Here is a 26,823-nt window from a genome sequence, read left to right as displayed (position 1 = left end):
ATAGAATACATGTTTATAAATAAATATTTTAAAATTATTTCTTTCTTAAAGACTAGTTGGTGCTCTAGTGACTATAATCAGAATCAAAGTTGAGAATTTCCTGGTTTTGTACATAATTTGTTACCTTACAATATACTCAGTGGAAAAGACAAAAAGCACAGAAAACAAATCTCATCACTTCATTAGGTCTATTTACTTTTATCTCTCAAAAAATTATTTTTATGGTGAATCAAACCTAATGTCATTACAAAAATGTGCATAAAACTGATACGTAGGGTTTAACAAATAGTTAGAAATTGAATGACACTGTAAAAATCCTTTTGGGCCAAGAAATAGAAAACTGAGCTCTGTTTACTTAATGAATAGGATCCTCACATGGAAGTGTTTTGTATCAGGTTTGTGGGTCCCTGGGCTCTGCTTTATGAAGAGAGGTATGTCTGTCTTGGACATCCTTTCTGATGTTTGAGGGATATGTTCAACTTTTCTAAAAGGAGGCAGGATGGAGAGGTGATGCTCACTGCATCCTGCCCTTTTCCCATTAAAGGTCTTGGCCTGGCCTCTGGATAATCCTTATAATTAACTCATGATTCTCAGCCTTGGCACTATTGATATTTTGGGCGAGATAATTCTTTGTTGTGGGGGAGACATCCTGTCTGTTATAGAATGTTTCTACCCACAGGATGGCAGGGGTGCTTCCCAAGTATACACCAAAATGGTCTCCAGATATTCAAATTTCTTGGGGTCAAAACTGACCCCAGTTGAGACCCAGTGCATTAATGACCATTTGCTATGTGCCAGGTACGGTGCAAGCTATACTTATACTATTTCAATCACATTTGTCCCCATTTTGCAGACAAGGAACGAAGCTTTAGTGGGATTAGGTAAATTATTAAAAGTGGTACAACAAGTGAATGGCTGACCTGGAGTTTAAACACAGGCCTATCAGTTCCCAGTTTGTTTTCAATAATCATTTAGAGCTGCTCCCAGGCTGTGGAACGTGAGATCCATTCCAGAATTTGCTTCTTCTATATATTCTAGGGCCAAGACATTTCTCAATCTATATTTCTAGGCTTCTTACTGGGTACTTCCTTTTGGTTTTCTTACCAGCTGTTAAAATTAGGCATGCCTGAAATTAATGTCAACATTTTTGCTCTCTGTTTTTTATCCTTTCCCCCCTTCTATTGATCATTCTTCCAATAGTTATTAAGCCTTAGATCTCCCTCTTTTGCATCATTATAGGCAGAATCTCATATCTTTGGATATCCTATGCAAATTCTTTCATTTCTGAAAAAGGTATTTTTAATGATCAGTAGTGTAACCCTAATCAAAACCCTGACAGAGCAACTAAGCCTGTGAGCCGCCATTACTGAGTTCCCGTGCCTAGGGTCTCTGCTCTACAGCCAGAGAAGCCACGGCAATGAGAAGCCTGAGCTCTACCATGAAGAGTCGCCCCTGCTCACCGCAGCTAGAGAAAAAGCCTGCGCAGCAATGAAGACCCAGTGCAGCCAAAAAACAAAAACAAAATCCACACTGAAACGTCAAAATAGACTGCAAAGTCGTGATACAGCAATGTGGTATCGGCACAGGAAGAGAAAAGTTGACCAATGGGACTGTTATCGGGGTCAGGTCCTCTGGAAGATGACCCGGCGAATTAGAAGCAAAATAATTCATTTGAGGGGGGAAAAACAAAAGGGAGAAGTAGGGCATTCAGACCACAATTTAGGTTCAATACCTATGCGAGGAGAGTGGGAAAGAAGAAGGATTGGATAGGAAGAACCTTGGACTATAACGCAATTCTGAGAAAATCTCAGTGCAATGGAGAGATCTAGAAGAAGAGTGCCCATTAGAAGAATCTCATTTTGGATAGAACTGTCCCAGTTCTAGTATCCCAAATGTGCTCAGTCCTTGTCTGGGAACAGTCCAGAGAGAGTGTGGGCCTTGGAGGTGTGGCAACTGGAGACCATCAGCTAACTACACTTCTCACAACAGACTCTTTCTTAATATTTATTTTTATTTCTTTGGTTGCACTGGGTCTTAGTTCTGGCAAGCAGGATCTTTAGTTGTGGTATGCATACTCTTAGTTGTGGCATGTGGGATATAGTTCTCTGACCAGGGATTGAACCTGAGCCCCTTGCATTGTGAGCACAGAGTCCTAGCCACTGGACCACAGGGAAGTCCCCAATAGCCTCTTTCTTGAAGGGACATCTGAGCAGTGTTTCTCTCTGGCTGTCAGAGGTATATTATGAAGATTAAAGAATAGACTTATATGTATGAAATTTATTTATAATAAATTAGACATTTGTAACAGTGGGGGAAAGATTTTTCAAATAATGATGTTGAAACAACTGGCTATCCATTTGGAAATAACTAATTTAGATCCCTACTTCACCCTCAATTTACATAACATTCAGATGGAGAAAAAAGTTTTCAAAATATTTGAAGAAATAAGTTTTTTGAAAAAATCTTGTGTGGAGAGGAAGCTTTCTTATGTGAAATGCAACATTCAGAAACCAAAGAACTATGAAAGATTTGAGTAAATAAAAAGTTAAAACTTCTGTATGGGAAAAAAACTTAACTATGCTTAACTATCTTAAGCATCTTAACTATCTAGGGGCTGTTTGTCCAAAGCACAGAATGACTTATTCAGTTTTTTCCATCTTAAATTCTCCTCAGGATGCACTCTGGCACTGTGGGTGACTGCAATGGGTTGTGATTTAATCCTTGTGTAAATGAATGATGAATGATACTCTGTTCTTTTTTGTTCACAGGTGAATCTGAGAAATGCTGTGTTTCATACAGATAAATTTTTTTTCCTTCAGAGGGGGATATTTAGACTTTAAAACACCAGAGTCTTAGGGGAACTTCTAAGGTAGGAGAGACAGTGTACAGTGCATTTCAATCTATTTGAGCATGAAATCCTTCCTTTGAGGAATACTATTGACCTTCTCAGGATGCACATTGAGAAATAATGACTTAAGGGGAAAAGTTCATGATTATTTCTCTGGCATTAACGGCCTTACTTAACATGCTCTTATCATCTAATCTTCTCCACTTCCCCAAATGAGCTTCCTTGCTTGCTTCTTCCTTCAGGAGTCAATGCTAGCTCCTCTTCCAGGCAGTTCTTTTTTTGTTCATTTGTTTTTACTATTTATTTGACTGCATCAGGTCACCAGGTCTTTGTTGTGACACATGGGATCTTCAGTCTATCTTATGGCATTCGGATCTTTAGTTTGGGTATGTGAGCTCCTAGTTGCAGCATGTAGGATCTAGTTCTCTGACCAGGGATCCAACCCAGGTCCCCGAACTGGGAGCTTAGAATCTCAGCCACTGTACTGCCAGGGAAGTCCCCAGGGAGTTCTTCCTAATTATCTCAGTCCCTCTGAAGTGTGGCATTTGTTGCCAGAATTGCTCATTCTGCTCATTAGTTACTCCTTCAGAACTGTTATTGATCCTTTAGTAAACCTTCTGTTGCTATATACTGCTTTGGAAAGCACTGAAAATGGCATTGTATTAGTTTTCTATTGCTGCTGTAACAAATTACCACAATGTTGGTGACTTAAAACTACAGAAATTTATTATTTTATAGTACTGTAGGTCTGAAGTCTGACATGGGTTATCACTGGGCTAAAATCAAGATATCAGCAGGGCTGTGTTCTTTCTGGTGACCTTAGGGAAGACTCAGTTTCCTTGCCTTTTCCATCTCCTCTTATTTATATTTTGCCTTTTCCATCTTCTATAAGCCTCTGCATTCCTAGGCTCCTAGTCCCGTTTCTTCATGTTCAAAGCCAGAAGGGCCAGTTGAGGCCTTCTCACACCACAGCACTCTGACCTCCCTTTTCCACATTTAAGGACACTTGAGAGGACATTAGGCCCACATGGAGACTCCAAGGATAATTATCCTGTTTTAAAGTCAGTTGATTTGCAACCTTAATTCCCCTTTGCCACATAATCTAGTTTATTCACAGGTCCCAAGGATTGGGACATGGACATTCTGGGGAAGCCTTTATTCTACTTACTACAGGCACCCTTGATGAAAACTCTAAATTGCACATAGGTGTAGTAAGGTTTGACAGTAAGTGGGAAAAGCTTTTTGGCATAAATACAGTGCTTGTGTACTCAGTTGTGTCCGCTCTTTGGGACCCCGTGGACTGGATAGCCCACCAGGCTCCTCTGTCCATGGGATTTTTCAGGAGTGGGTTGCCACTTCCTCCTTCAGGGGATGGGTTCAAACCAGAGTCTCCTGCATCGGCAGGCAGATTCTTTACCACTGAGCCATAATAAGTCTCTTCACATACAGGGAGGTCCTGCTGTGTTATCTTTGGCAAATCACTTGAATCTCCCCATCCACATTTCTACAAAAATGGAAATTGTCATCCTTTGCTCTGCATGTTAAAGAAAATAATTATGTAACCAGTTTCAGCTTAAAGGATGACAAATAGGGTTCAAGAAGTTCTTGATGAATCTTGATGAGGAGGGTGGGCGAGGTTCTGTGAATACATCTGGAGACAGTTTGAGAGATTTCTGGAGAGAAGGAGTGGAAAGTGCCTGCCCGCGTATGAAGTTGGAGGTTGAAAATCTAGCAAAAGGAATCAACTTTTCATGGAAGCTTTAGAAGACGGCCGAGGTTAAAAAAACAAAACGGGTTAAGTGTCGAGGATACTTAGGAGACACCTAGGTAACAGAGTACAGAACTGAAGGAAATGTACGTGGTCTTCCTAGGCAACTGAGTTTTGTGACATTCCCTCCCTAGTTAGTTCAAGGACACATATACCCCGCAGGTGTACAAGAGTCACCTTGTGAATAAGTACAGGACTTATAAAATCGTGGCCAAAGAAAAAACAAAATCTAAACCAAAAGCTAGAGGAATGTAGGTTCCACCGAGATTTGAACTCGGATCGCTGGATTCAGAGTCCAGAGTGCTAACCATTACACCATGGAACCGCCACGCTCACAGCGCTGCCTTCGGCTCTCTAATGCTTAGAGAACCCCACCCCCATCCACAAACCGACAACCAGAGGCAGTGCTGAAGCGCTCTCCAGTGCCCCGCTTCCCCGAATAGCGGCGAGTGGAGTGAGGGAGCGACTATTACGTATGGAGAGCAGCCTCTATGAGTGAGGTAAGCCGGGAGTACAGTGCTCATTAAGCCACGCGAAACCCCTCCAAACCTGGGAAGTTTGGACGACAGATACCAAACTTGCGCACGCCCTCTTTATTGGGCTGAGGGGCGGGGCGCCGTCCCCGGAAGTACTTCCCCTTAGGGGTGGGGCCTGCCGGAAGTGGCGTAGCGGTAGGGAGGGGTTCTTTACCCGGTCCGGCAGCTGAAGCTCGGCGTTCGGGTTACCCCTGCAGCGACGCCCCCTGGTCCCACCGGTACCACTGCTGCTTCCGCCCCTTCGCTTCTCGGCCGCGCAATGGGCACCCGCGACGACGAGTACGACTACCTCTTCAAAGGTGAGGCCGTGGGCTCTGGAACTCTCCCTCGAGTCCCGGTTCGGGGGCCCGGGACACTCCCGGGGGACCCGCCCGCGGGTTGCCCCTGCCCTGAGATCGGCCTTCCTCAGCTCTTCCTCTCTGTGCGGCTTGTCCTGAGGTCTCCCAGCTCAGCCCCTTTCCTTCCACTCACGGATGGGGGTCCTCACCACACAGCGGTCTCATAGCGACCTCCCTAGAGGCCTTAGGAAGCCTCACGGTCCCTACCCTGCACCCCTCTCGCGGCCGGCTGCCGTCTCTCAAATCGCCTTCCTTCCTCCCCGGGTTCCGGGGCCCCCTTAATGGGACGCCCCTCCCACCATCCATCTTTTCGGGTTCAGCGCCCCCTCCCCTTCGGTATACACCCTTCTGAGCCCCTCCGACTGGCCCTTCCCTTAAGTCTTCACCTTTCGGCGCACTCTCCTATACAGATCTTTTTCTTATCTGCCTCCCTTTTCCCTCGGGCGAACCCTTTCCCTGCCTTCAGACAGACGCCTCTCCTAAGCCCTCTACTATCCCCGGGGCCAGGCCCTGGTTAAAAATCCGAGCGGGTCGGCGGCCCCACCCCCACCCGCTCCACACTTCTCGCGGTCCGAAACCTCGCGTGGCCCCCGGCAGTGGTAGCTCTTTTTCTGCCTTCCCTCCCGGAGTAGTTTACGAGCTCTCCCACGTCGCTTGTGCGACCCCGGCGGTGGGGAGCAGGGCAGGAGGGATTGTCCCAGCACCCACGCGCTCACTTGTCGCAGTGACCCGGCAGACCGATGTGACTTCCCACCCAACCTTCTTTTCTCCTACCCTCCCTACCCAGCGGCAACCAGCCTGGGATAACTCTTGACTGTCCGAGACTAGGGGTTGCGGATGGGTGGTGGCTGTTATCCTTGCCAGACCTGAAGGCCCAGTTCCTGAGCAGGAAAGGTTGTACGCTGCACAAATAGCTTGCTTTATCGCTACGGACTGGTTGCTTCCTGCTGCAACACTGGGAGGATCCAACCTTTTGGTGTTTTTAGAACAGAAAGGGAGGCGTCTTGGTTGGCCACATACCTTTCCCCAAAGGTGGGGGAGCATGGGGAACTTGTGTGTTCTTTGGTCAAATTAAATATTTTTCATAAGATAGGGAACCATGTAGCGCCCTTGGACAAAACAGAGTGGAGGATGGGGAGTGGAAAAAAGAATTGCTTATTGGTTAGTCCGGAAAGAATCCAAATAGTTTGTTTTTTTTTTTTTTTTTAATCAACAAAGATAATGGGTACAGTTTTCCTTGAGAGGAAAGTACAGTAAATGTTTTTTTTTGTTGGGTGAATGCTCTCTCCCTGATGCTGTTTCTCTGGTCCTGAGTTAGGAGGGCAGCCATCAGTAGTATGCTGAACAAAGATCATTACCAGGGAGGAAGAAGCCATTACTATTAAAGCTTTACAGTGAAGGGTGGAGTTTAAAAAGAATGTTAAGCTTAGTGACTCTTTCTGACTTTGCCACTGGGTTCTAAGTATGGTTAAACAAAGCAGGAAACATTGCTTTACCAGTACTCTGCAAGCCTTGGCCTACTAGTTGATAGGCCTACCACCACTTACTCTTCTGGGCCAGAAATTTTTCTATTGAGTGAGTACCTTCAGTATCCACTCCCACCACCTGACAGTGGGAAGTTGTTTACAGAGAAGAGGGTACTTAATCATTTTACAAATACAAAAAAGGAACATGGATTAGTTTACATACTTTTGGCTGAAGGCTTCTGAGGTCTGGTGAAATTACTTAAGTGAGACCCTGGAGACTGGGGTTTAGTCATTAAAGGGAGATTTGTTTTTTTAAATAAGGGCTGCTTTTGAAGTAATTAATTTAGGACAAGATAGACTATCAGAGTATTTCTCTTGCTTGGTTTACAACTTGAATGTTGGTTATAGAACCTAGTTATTTCCTCACCAAAAATACTTAGTACCTTGGATTGGCTTAAGGGATTTTAACTTAGCTTTGGGTTTAGACCACCTTGCTAAGAATGATTGAGAAAGCACAGGGCTTTGGAATCGCACAGGCCTGGTTTCAGATTACTGCCTCAGATCTTACATTTGCTTTGTGACCTTGGGAAAGCTGGCTTTTTTGAGCCTCAGTTCCCTCATCTGTAAAAAGAAAATAGTATCTCTTAGGGCTGTTGTGAGAATTAAGTGAGACTGTAAAGTTTTAGCTTCTCTGAGAACTCAGATAATGTTAAAGAAGTTACTATGGTTCTTAACAGTTTTTTTTTTTTTCAAACTTAAATCTATAATTGGAAGAGCATTTAAGTATTGGTAAAGAAACTTAAAACTAGAGCCTTCTGAAGTATTTTATTTTTCCACAGGTTTTGGTTTCAATTGTTGTACACTTTGCTGTTTGATAGTGTTTTTAAAAATTCTGCTGAGAAAGATTACCACTTTTTAAAAAAGCTCTTAACAGGATATGAGTCACTTTTTAACTTCTGTGATGATTATATAGCCAATTTCTTATTTATACAATTTTAATTTAAAGAGAAGCAACAATAATTTCATTTTAAAATGGTTTTATTTTATGTAGATATTCCCTGAGATGAGCTGCAGCTGTCGACTTGGAAGAAGATTTAACCTAGCAAACTTAATAGTTGAGGGAATTGTAAATTAGTTAGTAGCTCTAATCAGTTGAAATTGAAGGGATATCCTGATTAGTGTAGGATGGAGTGGTTCAAGTGGAAGTGTAATGTGGGGAGAGTAGGAGATTTATGTTAAATTATGTATTTGTTCTTGAACATTAATCTTTAGCTCAACAGTGAGACTGTTGGTGGTGGTGAATTTTAATTTTAAAACTTTACTATTTTAAAAACTTCTAATTCTGCATTTATACACAGTGTGATTAAGGCCCTGTGGGACCGACACATAAGCGAAGTATTAAATCAATCATAGCTCCTATTGACAAATATTGTGGTAGACATTAACTCAGTCAGAGTCACATTTTCTGAAAATACCAGTGTACGTAGTCTACACCATTTTCTTTTCAGTCTAATTGAAGGTCCGCAGTAATTAACCATCAGCTGATTGTTCGTGGGGCTGATCATAGGAACTTTGCTGTCTTGCATCTTGATAGTTTTTCTTTCACAACTTATGGTTGAGCAATTTGGGTTCTGCTGAATCTAGAAAAACTTGTCTAGACTTCAGCCTTATTTAATTTTAAAAAAGACTCTTGGTGAGTTTGGACTATGAATATAGTTGAAAGTAGAAAGATCTCCAAGTTTATTTATAAACCAGTGTGAAAATTACCAGTTACTTCAGGTTATAACTGTTAGGTCTGAGATATTATGATTGATTTATTGAATGAAATTTTTGTCCAGTACATTAGTTTATAACAGACTGTATAAAACCAAATGTGGTTGAAGAGTTGGAAATTCTTATTAAATAATGGTCAGTTAATGTGTATATTCTTTTTATAGCTTTTAGCAGCCTAGTATTTTATATATAATGAACGAAATTTAGTATTAGATGAGGTTAACCAAGGGATAATGAATATTATCAGCTTTATTTAAGAAATGTGATGTTTCATATACAGATGCTATTATTTAATTTATACTTATATATATTTTATGTAGATGGCTACAGTTATAAAATGTTTAAAGTGGAAGAACTTTAAGATACTAGTAATGAAAAGTAAGGAAAGTCACTGCAAATTCCTTTCTTGAACTATAGGATGTGATCATATAGTGGGTCATATTTTAAAAAAGCAATTGAATATTGTCGTCTTAATGAAACTGTTTTTGATTAGAAACTTAAGTTTGAGTTTGTGAACTTTTGATTTGTTTTTAAAATCACAGTGAATTCTTTTCAGTTGTTTAGGTAACTTAATCCATTCTAGTTTATTATTTAGTGAGCCTAAATATAACCTTTCTTGGTGTAGTTTCTCATTTGATAATTGAATAGAAGAGGTTTTCCATATTGTGTCATTTCTCAGCAGCATCTTGGCAGTGCTGTTCTTAAAGAAGCAATATCTTCTGTTGTCATTTAAGATATAATCCTTTAACAAGTCTCTAGTCATAATTCTTGTCAACCTTGCCTGTGTCTAGTTGAGATAACTTTTATACTGTATGAAGTATTCATGTACCTTGAATTATTTTCAGATAAGGGTGCTAGTAATAATTTTTATGTTAAAATTAATTGGTTATATCAAGGGGAAAAATGTTCTCACTAAATGTCTTTGTGACAGTGCAAAGGTTTGAGAATGGGGAGACAGAGAATATAATTGAGGTTAAAAGGCAAGAAACCCAAACTTGAAAGTACTAGAGTTTTTGTGGGATGGGGTTACTGAAGTTCTTTATTTTATTTTCCAAAGGCACTGTCATTCTGTTTATTTTTATTTATTTTTTTTGGCTGCACCATGTGGCATTTGGGATCTTAGTTCCCCCACTAGGTATCAAACCCATGCCCCCTTCTGTGGAAGGGCGTGGAGTCTTAACCACTGGACCACCAGGGAAGTCCTGGCAGTGTCATTCTAGATGTCTTGCTCTTTGGCTTTAAGTGATTGGTTTCTAAGTTGATTCATCTGACTGATATATCTGAGTGCCTTGGAAGTAGAAGTGTTCAACTTTTTGGTTTTTTCGTTTCCTATTCCTACTTCAAGTGAGGCTTTTATACCTCAGTGCTAGTGTGGGGCCAGGAAAGATTCAAAAGAGGTGTCGTCAGCAGAACATCCAGCCTTTTGAACTGAGAGGCAACCTTAGTTCCCTGCTAAGTGAGTATACTGTGCTAACAGGGTAGACTTTTATTACTGAAACTGGAATTTTACCTCACATTTAGAATGGAGGTAAATAAAAATAATTGAAAAATAACTTATGAACCACCTGTAGTATACTATAAAATTGGAAATGCATTGTTTATATGTTACTTTCATGACCTTACCATCTTCTTCCCTGGTAGGAGCATTTACTGTACTGTTTGTGTTTGCCATAGTACTTTTGACACCCTCTAATTGACTAACTGGAAATAACTGTGCCTTTTGCTGCGTGGAGTCACTGCTGCCTGGGTGATTTTTTGCTGAATCAGCTGATAGAGGAAGCCAGAAAGATATGCATTTGATAATGTGCTCTCTCCAAGACTGCCCAGAGGCCAGCTTATATCCGTTCTTGTGGTGAGGAAGGACTGCATGCATAATGGACTGTCTGCCGTCTGACCTGAGTGCAGTGAGCTCTCACAGTTTTTACTTGCCATGTCCTCCTTCCCCCGAAATGCCAATCTCTTTAGTAAGGCATGGTCTTGTTCCTTGGTGTTATTCTTGAATGTTTGATTATCTATTCCTGGTATCTAATAAATCAGTTAGCTAGTAAGAACTAAGAAGATGCATTAGCAGTCATTAGTAGGAATAAGCATAATATTTTCTGAAACACTGATAAAAAACTTCTACCAAGGAAAAAATGTTATCAAGCTTAGATTCTGTAAACCTGTGAACTCGTTTTATTCTTTAAATTCAGATAGAAATGCTTTAAAACAAGTTAACTGCCTATTTCTCCATTGTTTTTGAAGTGTGATATCACCTTAGGTGAGAAAGAATCCAGTGTATTTAGCTTGAAAATAAACTACCTCCTATAGTAATCAGAGGAAATAAATTCATCTAATCAGTCAAACGTGTTTCTTCTTTTTTAAGTCATTAGTGAAAGTTATGACTTGCTTTGCCTTTGACTCAGAGTAAGTCAGAATTGTTAGTCAGCTTTCTAGGGCTCCTTGATTTTGGAGGGTTCTCTAGTTTCCTGCTAGTCTGATAAATATAACTATGAGAGGGTCATTGTAGTTTCTGTGACCTGGGTGGCAAAATTTATAAACTTGCTGCCTACTGTGTTAAATGTGATTCATTTTGCCTAGGTATGAGTCCTGAGGTCACACCCAGGCTTTGATGAAACTAAGTAGAACATACTTAGGGCACTAACATCTTTTGTTGCTTTCATGTCTAATACATTTTCATATCACAGATTATTCATTTGGTTTAGGATTTATCTCGCAAGTTATAACCTTGTAGGGTAATAAGGTTGGTATAGTGTTGATTGTTAAATTAATGCATTAGCCCGTCATCAGTGCCTAGTAGACCTATGATTAATATTTGCATTTGTAAGACAGGATACTTTATCTGTGCTAAGTAGATGATGTGTGGAAGTCACTATGCAGGTACAAACACGTTAAAAAGAATAAATTGATTTTATCGATTGGTAACATGGCATTCAACTCTTCCTCCCTACCCTCATTCCTTTTTTAAAAATCAGATGCCCTATATTTTTTGTTTTAAAACATGATGATATTCTGAATGTGTGTGCCTCATCCATCTGACATTAAGTACTTTGTCTTTTTAGTTGTTCTTATTGGAGATTCTGGTGTTGGAAAGAGTAATCTCCTGTCTCGATTTACTCGAAATGAGTTTAATCTTGAAAGCAAGAGCACCATTGGAGTAGAGTTTGCAACAAGAAGCATCCAGGTTGACGGGAAAACAATAAAGGCACAGATATGGGACACAGCGGGGCAAGAACGGTACCGTGCTATAACATCAGCGTAAGTCTCAGCGTTTTTTTTTTTTAGATTTTATGTATTTATTTTTGGCTGCGCTGGGTCTTCACTGCTACATGTGCAGCACTCTGGCTGCAGCACGGGGCTTATGGGCTTAGTTGTTCCACAGCACATGGGATCTTCCCAGGCCAGGGATCAAACCGGTGTCCCTGGCTTTGGTAGGTGGGTTCTTAACCATTAGGCCACCAGGGAAGTCTTTCAGCATTTTTAAGTTCTGTGAAATAGCTGTCAAAGTGGATTAGCTAACTTTTGGTATTGGAAAAAAGTACTGTTTTGTTTCCTTTAAAGAATTCCTGTATTAGGATTCTAAAATTTGTGTGTTTAAAAAAATACGTGTGTGTGTGTGTGTGTGTAGTTCATATACTTAGTCTTTTCTGGTGTTCTCTCCCATCTTACGGTTGTTTTCTAATGGTTAAATACATTTTTTTGTTTTCAGATACTATCGTGGAGCTGTAGGTGCCTTATTGGTTTATGACATTGCTAAACATCTCACATATGAAAATGTAGAGCGATGGCTGAAAGAACTAAGAGATCACGCTGATAGTAACATTGTTATCATGCTTGTGGGCAATAAGAGTGATTTGCGCCATCTCAGGGCAGTTCCTACAGATGAAGCAAGAGCTTTTGCAGGTTAGTGGTACGAATTCTATGATATTACAGTGCTTCTGTATTTCTTGCAGCGTTCATGACCCTTCCAATGAGGGTAATGGGTTGCAACAGTTTTGGAAAGGTAAACACGAGTGCCTAACAAATATTGTTGTTTTGAAAGTGTGTGATGACTGTATGACTCTCTTGCTTAACTTTGAGTTATTAGACCTGTCACATTAAATTTTTGCTGCCAAAACTTGACTATAAATACTGTCTTTTCTCTCCCTGGAAGTGGTAGATAAGATCTGTTTGTTCTGTGCTTCCTGCCTTTTTCCAGTATGTCTTTGTTTTACCAAGACTCGTTCTATGTGGGTCTGAAAAGTAGTGGCCCAGGAGTGAAAAGGACCAGCACGGATGTAGCTGCTTTGGAGTTATAATTTTTTTGGCTTAGTAGAGAATCTGCCTATCTTGACTCTGTATTGCTAGGGGCAGCCTACCAGAGGGCAACATTGTACATTCTCGACTAGTGCAAGCTGTGAGCTTTCACTGTTGATTATGCTGTGAATAAAATTTTCAGTTTTCTAGTCAAGAAGCTTTGTTTCAGACAATATAGTAACAGAATTCTAAGTGAATCACATATACCCACCCTTGCTCATACCACAGCTATGTGTTAGACGGAAGCTCAGTAAGGGATGAAATTTGCTGGGTGTTTGGTAAGTTTACTACATTATGCCCAGTGTTATTCATTGCTAATGGTAGTATTTAGATGTAGCAAGTATTTGTTTTAATTAAGAAGCCAATGAAAATTCTCATTTTTAATCTACTAAAGTGGAAGTAGCATGGTGTTCTTATTGCTCAAGAAGTGGGGGAGAACCTGGGGTTTAAAAAGGTCTCTTATTTTCCTCTTGAAGGTCTGAGTGTATTACGTCCCTTGTGTTTTTAAATTTGACAAGACTGAAGTTTTGTGTCTCCCTACAGAAAAAAATGGTTTGTCATTCATTGAGACATCTGCTCTAGACTCTACAAATGTGGAAGCTGCTTTTCAGACAATCTTGACAGGTAAGACTTGAATTTTTAGATTAGACCAGTGGGAATTAGAAATCATAGAAAGCTAATTTAAACAAATTATTCAGAAAACTAAACTATAAAATCACACTGAGAATGACTGTCATTTGAGAGCTATTGTAGTTACAACCCTTGCTTGCTGAACTTCAGTCATCCTAATTCATCTGGTTTATAGTGGGAAAAATACTTTGAAAATAATGCCTTCACTCCTGTTATTACTTCATTCTGTGCATACCATGCTTCCTGGTCATAAGCACAAAATAGTGCTTAATGGTACTTTTTAATAAGATAAATATTGAAATCCCATTTATGGAAAGATGAATGCCCTTTTGAAATTCAGTATAGAAAAGGTGTTCTTGCTTCTATGTGTTATAGAAGCACCTAGGAAAATACATATTCTTAAAAACTTAGGAAACAAAAGGTAAAATTCTCCCATGATTTATTATTGTATAAGAAGCAAAGTGTCACCTGTGGAGAAAATCAGCCAGTGATTACATATTGAAAAGTTTTAAAAAGTAGTGGAAAAGAAATAAAATTCTTGGTGTTTTGGAATGTGGATGTGTAGACCATGTCGACCTCAGGGGTAAGAGAATATTTTATTTATAGTGACTCAGATTTGGAGATTTTCAGGTGGCTCAGTGGTAAAGAATCCACCTTCCAATGCAGGAGACACAGGAGACCGGAGTGAGATCCCTGGGTTGGGAAGATCCCTCAAGGAGGAAATGGCAACCCACTCCAGTATTCTTGCCTGGGAAATCTTATGGACAGAGGAGCATGGCAGGCTACAGTCCATGGGGTTGCACAGTCAGACACGACTGAACAACTGAGCATATTTGCCCTCACTTTAATAGAATGAACAATATATCTGAAAGTTTAATCTTAATCCTCTAATAAATGTGTGTGTTAGTCACTCAGTCAGTCATGTCCGACTCTCTGCAACCCCATGGACTGTTGCCTGCCAGGCATCTATGGAGAACCCCATGGTTCTCCAGGCAAGAATACTGGAGTGAATTGCCATTCCCTTCTCCAGAGGATCTTCCCGAAATCAAACCCTGGTCTCCTGCATTATAGGCAGATTCTTTACCATTTGAGCTACAGGGAAGTCTAATAAATACAAAGTACTTTAAAAATGTGTATTACTTTTCAGAATTTATAATTTAATTAGTGTAGTCTTAATATATGGTGCTCTTATGCCATGTTCTAAAAAGTATATATGGAGAAATGGTTAAGTAAATGAGATTCTAATTATAATGTAGCCACATTTTATTCTTGGTATGCTACACTTGTACTAGAGGCCAACAGATTTTTAACTTGTAAAGTGTGTCACTCAGTCCTGTCTGACTCTTAATGACCCCGTGGGCTGTAGCCTGCCAGGCTCCTCTGTCCATGAGATTCTCCAGACAAGAATGTTGGAGTGGGTTACCATTTTCCCTTCTCCAGGGGATCTTCCTGACCCAGGGATCAACCCAGGTCTTTTGCACTGCAAGTAGATTCTTCACCATCTGAGTCACCAGGGAAGCCCTTTAGCTTTTAAATGTTGTCTTATTTTACTGTAAAAATGTAGGGAATAAAACTTAGGGTTTAGGAGCATGGGCTTGGAAGCCTGACTTGTGTTCTGTCCTGGCTCCTTCACTTACTAATGAGGTGTTAGGCAAGTTACTTAACCTTTCTAGGCCTTAACTTCTTCATATGTAAAGTTGAAATATGTTTTGGTAGTTCGGTTATTTTCTTTTCAAGAGAGGGCTTGTATTTATAAATACCTTGTGGTATAATTTGACTTGACTGTTAATGTTGTGAGTGAAAAGGTTTTATCTTTGTAACCTAATCCATAGAAAAGAATTGACTGTCATTGGAAATCTAGACTCCAAAAGTGAGTGAGTTCCATACATGTAAAATACTTAACTGCGCCTGATATATTGTAAACATTTGATATTAGCTAAGTAGCAATTACGTGGCAACCCACTCTGGTTCTCTTGCCTGGAGAACCCCAGGGACAGCGGAGCCTGGTGGGCTGCCGTCTATGGGGTCCCACAGAGTCTGACACGACTGACGTGACTTAGCAGCAGCAGCAAGTAGCAATTAAGGTATGAAAAAAAAACTCATTAAAAATAAACTACATTGATGATTTACATATCTATTTTATTGTAATTCTTTTCTCATCAGAAAAATAGTAAATAAAGGACTGGTGCTAGAGTTGGATAAACAGTCTTTGGAACACAGTAGCTTTTTAAAACAAAAATCTTTGGGTCAACTTTCACTGCAGATTGTTTCAAGTGGGCAAGATTTGATTGAATATGCAGTATGTCTTCAAATCTTGTTTTTTTCATTTTAAGCACTTGTGTGGTTTCTCTTGAGTCAATGTGTTGAATACTAAATTGAGACCCAGGAGTTGTAGGTTTTACCTTTTACCACTTTGCTGTCATTCGCTCTGTAATTAAAGTCAGTGAACCTCCCTAGTCCTAAGATTCAGTGTTTTAAGATGTGACTCGTCTTTCATCTTCTTAAGCCCTCTGAGAAAGCTCATTTGAAAAAACCTTAGTCAGTCCTTGTTGGGTTATTTTTTACGTTCCATCAAATCTCTGTTGTAATTCTAGCCCATTCTGATCTCAATTTCTAGCCCATTTATTTAGTGAAAATGAGGCCAAGTGTTTTGTTTCATTTGTGGCTTACAATTTTGTGTGTCATTTTGTAGCACCGAACTTATGATCCATTCAAAGATGAACTAATCAATAAGCAGTGATGTATATTGTACTTAAAATTGAACTGTTTTGTCCTGAATGATGAACATCTGGCTGTTTCTCTTAAAATTCACTCTCGATTAAGCTTTTGTTACTGCTTAATTAATATTGCTTGAAAGCAAACAAAAGCTTCACTTATTAGCACTTTTCCTCTCTCTAGTCACTACTTCCTCAACTTCCTGCAATAAATCTTAGTGTTGATCTGTAGGATCAGAGTTCACTGCATATGGCCAGGGAAATCTGTGTTTTGCAAGTGTTAGGATCTAAACTTTTCTGTATACTAATGGGAGTATTAATGCACAAAAAAAACAGGAAATAGAATTGTACTCTTATTTAGGTTTAATTCTGACTTGCAGGTTAACAATATTAAGGGAGTATTTATATTGTATTTTGATGTTACTGTAAGAAAAAAATAGCTTTTTACTTTTTAAGATGCAAAATTATGTATTAGAAAATGTATCTCCAGTGTTCAGTTCAGTCACTCAGTTGTGTCCGACTCTGCGACCCCATGAATCGCAGCATGCCAGGCCTCCCTGTCCATCACCAACTCTTGGAGTTTACTCAAACACATGTCCATTGAGTCGGTGATGCCATCCAGCCATCTCATCCTCTGTCGTCCCCTTCTCCTCCTGCCCCCAATCCCTCCCAGCATCAGGGTCTTTTCCAATGAGTCATTGTTACCTCAAAGTTAATTTGTGATGCTTATTTTAGAATAGACCCATGCCATTCTTGATATCTGTGAATTTGACAGTAACTTCATGACATAGTTTTGCTGATGGTATTGTTAGGAGGTAGTTGGTTAGTGCACGAATGAGTCTAATACATTGCATAGTCTCTAGATTCCAGTGCAGCTTTGTTTTCTTTCATCTTCAAGTTCATTAAGCGGTGTTACTAATCCATACTTCCATACTGTATTATTTTTTTCTTTTAAATTTGAATTTTGACAATTTCAGAGTTAAAGATGCAATAGTGGTACAAAGTATTTGCAAGTACTGTTAACCTCTATTCCTCAGATATTGAGGAATTTTACCACACTTACTTTATTCTTTCTCTTCCTCTCTCTAAATGCATAAACGATACCGTTTTGCCTTGTTTTGTTTTGCTGCCATTTGAGAGTGACAGGCATGCTGCTCATTACCCCTAGGAACTTTTTCTCAGTGTGTATTTCCTAAAAACAAGGATATAGCATCGCATAGCCACAGTGGAGTGGTCAAAAGAGAGATGATAGTGCCTCATCATGGTTAAGCTACACATCTTATTCAGATTTTGTTAACTGTTCCAGTTGTATCCTTATTAGCTAACGTCAATCTGATCAGACCATACATTGCATTCAGTTATCATAACTCTTCAGTCTCCTCTAATCTGGAATAGTTCCTCAGTCTGTCTTGGCTTATTGACATTTCTTGAAGTGTACAGATCAGGTGTTTTGTCACGGCCCTCAGTTTGGGTTTGTCTGGTGTTTCCGTTTGACTCAGTTCTGCCTATCTGCTTTCAGCGGGAACACCAGAGTGTTTCAGTGCATCATGTCAGGAGGCTCACAATGTTGGTTTGTCTTATTAAAAACTGGTGATGCTGGTTATGGTGTCTGCCAGGTTTCTCTGTGTGATTAATAAGTCCAAGCCATCTTTGTAGTATGGAGACTAAATTCTAATTTCTGTGGTAAATCATTTTTTTTTTTTCTTGGTCCTGTGGCGTGGCTAACAAGATCTTAGTTCCCCAACCTGAGATTGAACCTGTGCCCCTGCAGTGGAAGTGCAGATCTAACCACTGGACCGCTAGGGAATTCCCAGTGGAAAGAATTTTAATTCACTTAGCATATTGTCTCTTAAAAGTGGGACTAGAGTTTTCAGACATTAATTTTATTGGAGTAGTGAGGGTCTTTTAATCAGGCGTAGTAGCTTTGGTTCTTTGCATGTGGTAGCCTTTTAAATAACTCAAATTGGAGTATTTTTGACCTCAGGAAACTTATATCATGAGCAGTGGGTTTGAAGAAGTTTTAATAAATTCTAACGTGAGCTGTAGTATTAATAGGATAATTCAGGTCTTGTATTTTCACAAGGTTTGGAAGGACTGAGGAATTTTAGCTTTTTTTATTCACCAGTTTGAAACTATTGCATTTAACTTAGAATTTACTTTGCATCTTGGTAAATACTTCATTAGGGTAGAAATAAGCATATGTCTTTTATTTAACTTTATTTGGTTATATTTAAAGATATTTTATATTAATATTTTACTTTATATTTAGATCTCCTGCAAGAGATCCTAATGTAAGAACGATAAAGCAGTGTTCTTTCTTTTTAACCTTACCTGTCCTTTGAATTTCTTGAAAAGGGTCTGCACAGGAATTGGTATATCACATACACTTTGTTCTAAAGGAGAACATGCCCTTTATAGAGGAAAATATTTGCACCTGGTTTAGCTGGTTTAGTCCTGTACCCCTTCTCCCACTTAAATAACCTTCCTTAATCAGATCCCAGCTGGAAGGTACCTGCTTCCTATTTTCTTATCAAAGTTTTTTTCCTAAGTGACACATCCAGCCACAAGAGACGTTAAGTAAATTACTTGTGTAGCTTCTTAGTGCCTATTCTACCTGAAAGGAAATCTTCTCCTCATTTCCTGATCAGCAGTTTCTTTTAATTCACTGCCTTGGTTAGCATCTTTTTGGTGACTGGAGCAATGTAGGAGTAATCTATTTCTGCCAAATAGTATGTAGTATTTGCAGGCAGTTTTGTAATGCTGCTCAGATTTATTTCCTTATAATGAGATCTCTTTAATTATTTACTTTTCTGTGTTCTCTGAGAACTCTGCTTTTTCCTCTTTTCCAGTATTTGCTTTTCATGTAAGAACCTATAAAATATTTTTTGTTTTGTTTCCCTTAACAACATTCAAAACCACTTGTAAAGAAGTTAAATTTATAGAGGATCTCATTTAATAATTTGTACTTGAAGAAGAAGAAGAGCCATCCAGTTTTGGATTAGAAAACATAATAAAGACTGAAGAGTCTAGTTTCATAATACATTGATGGTTAACTTTATTTAGTCCTTAGTCACATGCCTGATTGATTTTTCCTTTTTACCCTTGACATACTCTGGTCCCATCCCCTTTTAATGAAAAGAATGTAAATGAAGGCTCTGCCTTCATATCCTTAAAAACAAACAAAAAACTCTAGTCAGTATCGTTTATTATAATTTCATTTTTTTCTCTTGGTTCTTTGAACCACTGTCAACCTTTTTTTTTTTTTTTTTCACTGTCAACCTTTTAAAGCATACATTTTAGCCACCTGATCCCCCAGAAAAGCATAAGAAGATACACTAGCTGTCAGTGTCTTTGTTCGTTTACATATACAGTTGATTATAGTTTGCTCTTATTCAATTTTAGGAACATTAGTTTTTAATTTGGGAAAAAAGACATGTTAATTTAGTTAATGTATTTTCTTTCCTTTAACTTTTTGTTACGGAAAATTCTCAGCGTGCCAAAAGTAGGATACTGTTATGAGCTCCCATGTAGCCATCGATAACCGTCAGTTCAGAGCCTGTCTTTAACTACTGCCACCCCCATTGTTTTGAAACGAATTCCAGGTATTATGTCATTTCATTTGTAAACATTTCATGATGTATATCTAAAAGATAGAATTTAAACCCGTAACAACAAAACCACTTAAAAATTGGCAGTAATTCCTTATTGTCCTCTATTAATTACCCAAACAATATTAAAATTTCCTGTCTCAAATTTTAATAGTTGAAACTAGAATCCAAATGATGTTTGTACATTGCATTTGGTTGCTGTGTTCTTGGACATTTTGAAAGTATGAATCCGCTTTCTCTTTTTTTTTACCCCATAACTTTATATTAAAATAATCACAATATTGTATATCTAAGAACTTTATGTTCATGTAGTATTATCTAATGTGCAAGTTATATTTAGATTTGTGTTTTACAGATTTGGCTTTTACAGTTTTAAACCTAGGATCCAGTCAAGGAAAACACATTGCATTAATGGACTCATTACATATTTGGGTACTGAATAGGGTAGCCACTGACTATAGGTTGTTATTAAGCACTTGAAATATGGCTGTTAGACTGAGGAATTGGATTTTAAATTTTACTTATTTAAATAGGTGGCTAACACATTATTTAATATAAATAGATGGGCCATAGCCCACATCTAAAGCATTTATTCTCAATTTTTACTGTATTTTGTGACTGACTTTTGTTGAAGAGTCTTGGCCAAGGGACTTCCCTTGTGGTCCAGTGGCTCAGGCTCTGCTCCCAGCGCAGTGGGGCCTGGCTTTGATCCCTGGCCCTGGGAACTGGATCACACATGCTGCAGCTAAAGGATATGCTTTGACCAAGTCATGGCACAGCCGAAAAAGGATCTTGGCCAGTTGTCTTAGACAACGTCCCTCAGTCTGGATTTATCTCATTATTTCCTCGTGGTAACTTCATTTTAAGCATTTTTTGGTAGGAATACGTAGGTGTCATTCACAGGAATATGTTATACCTCACAGTACCACATAATAGGCATATCATGTCAGTTTGTCGCATTTTTAGAATTCCCTTACTTTTAGAGGGTGTTTTTTCTGAGGAAGCACTGTGCAAACAAAGTAAGATATATTTGTAAGGAGTTTATATAGTCAGCGTGAGCTACTTTTTTAGGCAGTGCACTGTAAGACCAATTTATTAAAAATAACAATTATTTATTAAAGATACTTGCTGTAGGACATGATTTTGAGCAAACTCCAAGAGATAGTGAAGAACAGGGAAGCCTGGCATGCCGCAGCCTATGGGGTCGCAAAGAGTTGGGTAAGACTTAGCAATTGAACGAAAATAACTTGCTGTAGAGCAATTTAATAATTCATGTACTTAGTTATCAGTCCCCTACTATTAGGTTGGTGCAAACGTAATTGCAGTTTTGGACTGTGAACTTTAAGTCATTATAACTAGGCTCAAACACATCTTTGTTAATCAAAATAGGAACCATTACAATCAACACATTTTTGTCAGTGGGCAATAAGTGTTTTTTATTCCTGTAGCGTAAAAATCTGTGCTTCGGGATTCAACAGACTCTTGGAAGGCATTTTCTGCATCCTGTTGGTTGTGGAAGCACTTTCCTGGAAAAAAATTTTCAGGATGCTTGAAGTAGTAATCAGTTGTTGAGAGGTCAGGTGAATATAGCAGATGAGGCTAAAGTTCCGTGGCCCAATTCATTCAACTTTTGAAGTGTTTGGTTGTGCGATATGCGATCAGGCTTTGTCATGGAGACAAATTGGGCCCATCCTGTTGACCAATGCTGGCTTCAGGCGTTGCAGTTTTCCATGCATCTCATCGAATTGCTGAGCATGCTTTTCACATATTATGGTTTCACTGGGATTCAGGAAGCTGTAGTGGATCAGACTGGCAGCAGACCACCAAACAGTGACCATGACTATTTTTTGGTGTAAGTTTGGCTCTGGGAAGTGCTTTGGAGCTTCTCAGTCCAGTCACTGAGCTGGTTGTCATTAGTTGTCGTCTAAAAGCCACTTTTTGTCACATGTCATAATTTCTGATGGAGAAATGGTTTGTTGTTACTTAGGATAAGAGAAGACGCTGTAAAATGACGATTTTTTAAATTTTTCAGTCCATTCATGAGGTACCCACTTACTGAGCTTTTCCACGTTTTTAATTTGCTTCAAATGTTGAGTGACCATAGAGTGGTCGATGTTGAGTTCTTCCACAAGTTCTCACGTAGTTGTAAGAGAATCAGCTTCGATGGTCCTCTCAATTGGTCGTTGTCAATTTCTAATGGTCAGCCACTGTGGTTCTCATCTTCAAGGCTCTTGTCTCCTTTGTAAAACTCCTTGTACCACCACTGCACTGTACATTCACTGTTAGCAGTTCCTAGGCCAAACATGTTGTTGACGTTGCGAGCTATCTCCACTGCTTTACGACCTATTTTGAACTTGAATAAGAAAATCGCTCAAATTTGCTTTTTGTCTAACATTTGCCAAGTCTAAAATAAATATAAATAGCAAGTAATAAGTCATTAGCCAAAAAAAGAAATGCAAGAAATGCACATTAAAATGATGTATAACATAACCTTTGAGCAAGGAGATCAAACCAGTCCATCGTAAAGGAAATCAGTCCTGAATAGTCATCGGAAGGACTGATGCTGAAGATGAAGCTCCAATACTTTGGCCATTGATATGAAGAACTGACTCATTGGAAAAGACCCTGATGCTGGGAAAGATTTTGAAGGTAGGAGAAAGGGACGACAGAGGATGAGATAGTTGGATGGCATCACCAACTCGATGGACATGGGTTTGAGCAAGCTCCGGGAGTTGGTGATGGACAGGGAAGCCTGGCATGCTGCAGTCCATGGAGTCACAAAGAGTTGGACATAACTGAGCGACTGAACTGATAACCACATTTATTTACTAATGTGTTCCAATATCAAATGGCAAAGTTCAACAGTGCAAAACTACAATTACTTTTGCACCAACTTAATATGCTGGGGATACAGCAGTGAATAAGGTAGTACAGTTTTGGTCCTTATAATCTGTTGATTGAAAAAAAGGCAGTCAGAATGTTGAGAATTAAATTTTTTATTCGGTGGACTTGCTGAGGCCATAAGTCCAGGAGGCAGCCTCTCAGTTAGCTCTGAGGAACTGTTCAGAAGAGTTAGGAGAGGAACCAGGATATATAGGAGGTTTTGGAACAAAAATCAGATAGTCTGAATTCAAAACTGAAGAAAACCAGACATCTCAAGTTAATGAGTTTAGGGCTTTTCTAGGTATGGGAAGTCTGAAATCATTCTTTTGATATGCACCTTAACTCGCTAGTGCCAGTATATTACTTTTCTCCATCCTCAATTCCTTCAGGGTGCTTCACTGGGGAGAGGGGGTGGGTGTTGCGGCTGATGGCCCCAGCATCTTCTGCTTACTGATATGGCAGGGGACATTTAGTGGAAGAGGTGGATGCTAAACAGTTAGTTTTGCTAAGTGTCATAGAAAATCTTAAGTTGCCTGTTTTGCATAATTACCTCATTGCAATTTAACTTTAGTTCAGGAGGCATTGATAAACATTATCTTTCCAGTCTTCTTTTCCAAGAGTTCTTTGGGATTTTGACTTGTCTATGAAGTTGTATTTTCTTCACTACATACAGAAATACCTACTGGGTCTGATAATGCAGATTTAAATATTTTTCTGTGGTACAGTGTCAATATATGTAGGTTTTTTTTTTTTTTTTGATAAGGATAGAAATTTAGATCTAAGCCTGTAAACTATATAATCTCTTTAGACCAAGATTTATTTAACTGGTTGGCAAACCTTTCCCTCTGGAATGGAAAGCCTTTGTTTCTGTTCTTACCTTAAGGGAAATTGTGAAATAATGGGCTGACTGATCAGTGACTGGTTGAAAAAAGAGCTTTGAGTATATGCAGTCTCTGTTCAGCTTATTTGCATTTTTTTCTCTTGTGAATGTAACTTCTACCTCTGTGTATCTTTTATTTTTAATCACTGATTTATGGGTCTGTTCACAGTGAGTGTTGCTGTTTCTTTTTTTTCCCCCTCAGAGATATACCGCATTGTTTCTCAGAAGCAGATGTCAGACAGACGTGAAAATGACATGTCTCCAAGCAACAATGTGGTTCCTATTCATGTTCCACCAACCACTGAAAACAAGCCAAAGGTGCAGTGCTGTCAGAACATATAAGGCGTTTCTCTTCTCCCCTAGAAGGCTGTGTATAGTCCAATTCCCAGGTCTGAGATTTAAATATATTTGTAATTCTTGTGGTCATTTTTGTGTTTTATTACTTCCTCATACTTATGAATTTTTCCATGTCTCAAGTCTTTTGATTTTAGCTTTATAAAATCATCCATTTGTCCCGAATGACTGCAGCTTTTTTTCATGCTATGGCTTTACTAGCCTTAGTTTAATAAACTGAATGTTTGGATTCCTCAATTATTGTTTACTTTTCATCATGGAAGCTGTCACTGTAGGACATAATAGAACTTGATCCCTTGAAGCTCAGACCTGTTGGTCTTGATTAAAACAAATTAAGAAGACTGTAGAAATAAGCTATCATTTTGCCACAGAGCAGCTTATAATTAACACACTCTTCTCCAAGTGCAGAGTATATTTCCATAAATCTAAGAATTGCCCTATAAACATAGCAGAATTTTGAGAGCTTATAAATTTTCCATTATTCCGGAAGTCAATTTCTAAAATGCCTTAATAGGGTTATATAGTTTAGTAAATTTTGTTTTTTAATTTTTGTAAACATCAAAGTTGATTAGAGAGGGGGGAACACTTTTTTCTGGACAGGAATTATCTTAATAAACACAAAAGACTCTGATGATTTCAGTAGTATGGTTACGGGGCCATAAGTCACACAGTGCTGCCTGGCAGGCTGGGAACTGGAGAGACTGGTGGAATTCCATCTGAGGTGCCTCTGTTAACAGTAATCAGGCAGCCCAAGTCATTTAACTTCTCTAATTTCCCAGCAGTATATTATGTGGCATTTTATTGCTCAGGCAATAACTGGTTTAATGCTCTTAGTATCCGATGGCGAAGTGTTAATTTTGTGTTAAAACCTTCCAGTAAATGCAACCTAGTTTTACCACCATAGCCACCAGCAGGCATGGATGATTATTTTAACAATGCTGATTTCTGAGTTTTATAGTATATTATGGAATATAGTCCAGTTAAATATCTGGTTTCAGTATGTTAAAGAATACAAGAGAGGTTAATTTCTGCTCAAGTGGTACCACTTAAAGGCATGTATTCTTTTAGTATGTAAGATGAAATATAGTACCTTGAGTTTAAATAGAATGCATTTAGGCATTGTACAAACCTGAAAGTTTTCTTCCACTACATTATTGAAATCAATGGAGCAACTCATTCTTCATTCCGAAATGTGCACACTAATATTTAGTTTTATTTTTTTTTTGTGGATAATATTAAGCACTTAACTCTGAAGTGTTCTGAAAGTTGTGTCAACTAAAGTGATACTATTCAGGATGGTGGAATATCCCCAAAATATACATGTGTGTGGGCTTGCCTGGATTACTATGTTTCATAGTTAATCTTCTGTCTTTTGCGGTGCTCATGACGTGTGGGGCGCACTGAAGGCATTGCTGTGGTCAGTCTATTTAGTTTTCCTCTGTAGCTGTTTTATTATTTTGGTGTATTGGTTATGAAGATACGACTATCTCCTTGTAAATTGCTACTTTGTATTTTATGCATGCTCTGTAACTTGATTTTTTTTTTAAGTTACTGATTTGGAATATATTCACATTCTAATAAACAGTTATAGGGGGACTATTCTTTATGTTGTCAGATTATATTTTTCCTTTGAGTGCTTTGGATGTAGCCATGAAATATTTGCTTCTGATGGTAAGAGCATAGGTCCTTGGATAACAGAGTAAACTATTGAATTGGAGGCATCATTATGTGAATTCAGCTTTGATTTTAGACATAGAGTTCAATTATTCTTGGAAAAAGTATTACCAAAAGCATCAGGAAAGTAATCTCTGTACTTTTGTATGTAACAGTGTCACCAGACCCAAGAAGAGGCTCCATTGCTATTTTACTCAAAATTGGTAGTTAAGTTTTTACAAAATTTTTTAAGAGAAGGAGAGACTAGATAGTGAATTGAAAATAAATAAAGTAACTTTGAATTTTCACCAAGTGTAGAGTTAATGTTGCCTTGGGCATGATTGGATCTTGGGAGAATTCCAGGAAACCTTAAGCAGTATTAGAAAATGAATTTGATTGCGTTTCAACAAGTATCTTCATTCTGAATAGTATCCCAGGAGACAAACTGTCTCAAGAAACATGAAGTTTTTAAATATTATGACAATTTAGGGCTCAAGGCAGTTTAGAAGTATTTTACTTTTTGACTTTGCTTTTCATTTATTTAACTTTGAATTTCTAAAAACCAGTTTTATTGTCCTGAAAAGTCACTTAGCTGTCTTGACTTTGTTTAAACCTGTATGTCATCATCCTAAAGATGCTGCTTACGGTGTCTGTCCAGTAGTGTCTGTTACTCTGTATAGGTGAATCTCTTCAGCGGTTGCACTGAGAATGCTAAATTCTAATTCTCAGAAGGGGTGCTAGTTGGTGGCTTAGGCCAAAGGGTTCTGCAGGTAGACAAGAATCTTAAAAGAGTTGGGATTGCCCATTAGAGCTAGTCATATTTATTTTGTCATTGGGGAAACAGACATCCTAATGTTTTTCAGTGATTGGTACTTAACAGAATGCAAATACTTTCAGTGGTTTGAGCTATTGTGATCATCTCGTCTATCTAGAAAAAGAAAAGCCCTACTATTCAGACAGTTTTGGCTAACATCAGAAGCAGAATAATTCAAAGGTTAGGTGGATAATTTAGAACTTAATTTCAACCTGTTAAATTTTAATTTCTGGAGTTTTTTTTTTTTTTTTAAGGAAAAAAA

At 38.7% G+C, this 26,823-nt stretch overlaps 1 protein-coding gene and 1 non-coding gene across 2 annotated transcripts; one reads left to right on the top strand and one right to left on the bottom strand.

The window, feature by feature from the left end:
• Positions 1–4,869: 4,869 nt before the first annotated feature.
• On the bottom strand, positions 4,870–4,941 carry TRNAQ-CUG. The gene has a single exon. It is a non-coding gene; the product is annotated as a tRNA-Gln (tRNA).
• A 326-nt stretch (positions 4,942–5,267) lies between these two features.
• Positions 5,268–25,690, top strand: RAB11A (RAB11A, member RAS oncogene family). The gene is made up of 5 exons (XM_043919869.1): positions 5,268–5,451; positions 11,792–11,987; positions 12,439–12,632; positions 13,569–13,649; positions 23,943–25,690. Exons 1-5 carry the CDS (start codon positions 5,412–5,414, stop codon positions 24,080–24,082), a joined length of 651 nt encoding a protein of 216 aa, XP_043775804.1. The 5' UTR covers positions 5,268–5,411; the 3' UTR covers positions 24,083–25,690.
• Positions 25,691–26,823: the final 1,133 nt, after the last annotated feature.

Source organism: Cervus elaphus, chromosome 12 (genome assembly GCF_910594005.1).
Source record: "Cervus elaphus chromosome 12, mCerEla1.1, whole genome shotgun sequence".
In the NCBI taxonomy this organism is placed as follows: domain Eukaryota; kingdom Metazoa; phylum Chordata; class Mammalia; order Artiodactyla; family Cervidae; genus Cervus; species Cervus elaphus.
Note: the sequence above shows the minus strand (reverse complement) of the source record. Positions and strands in the feature narration are given on the sequence as shown.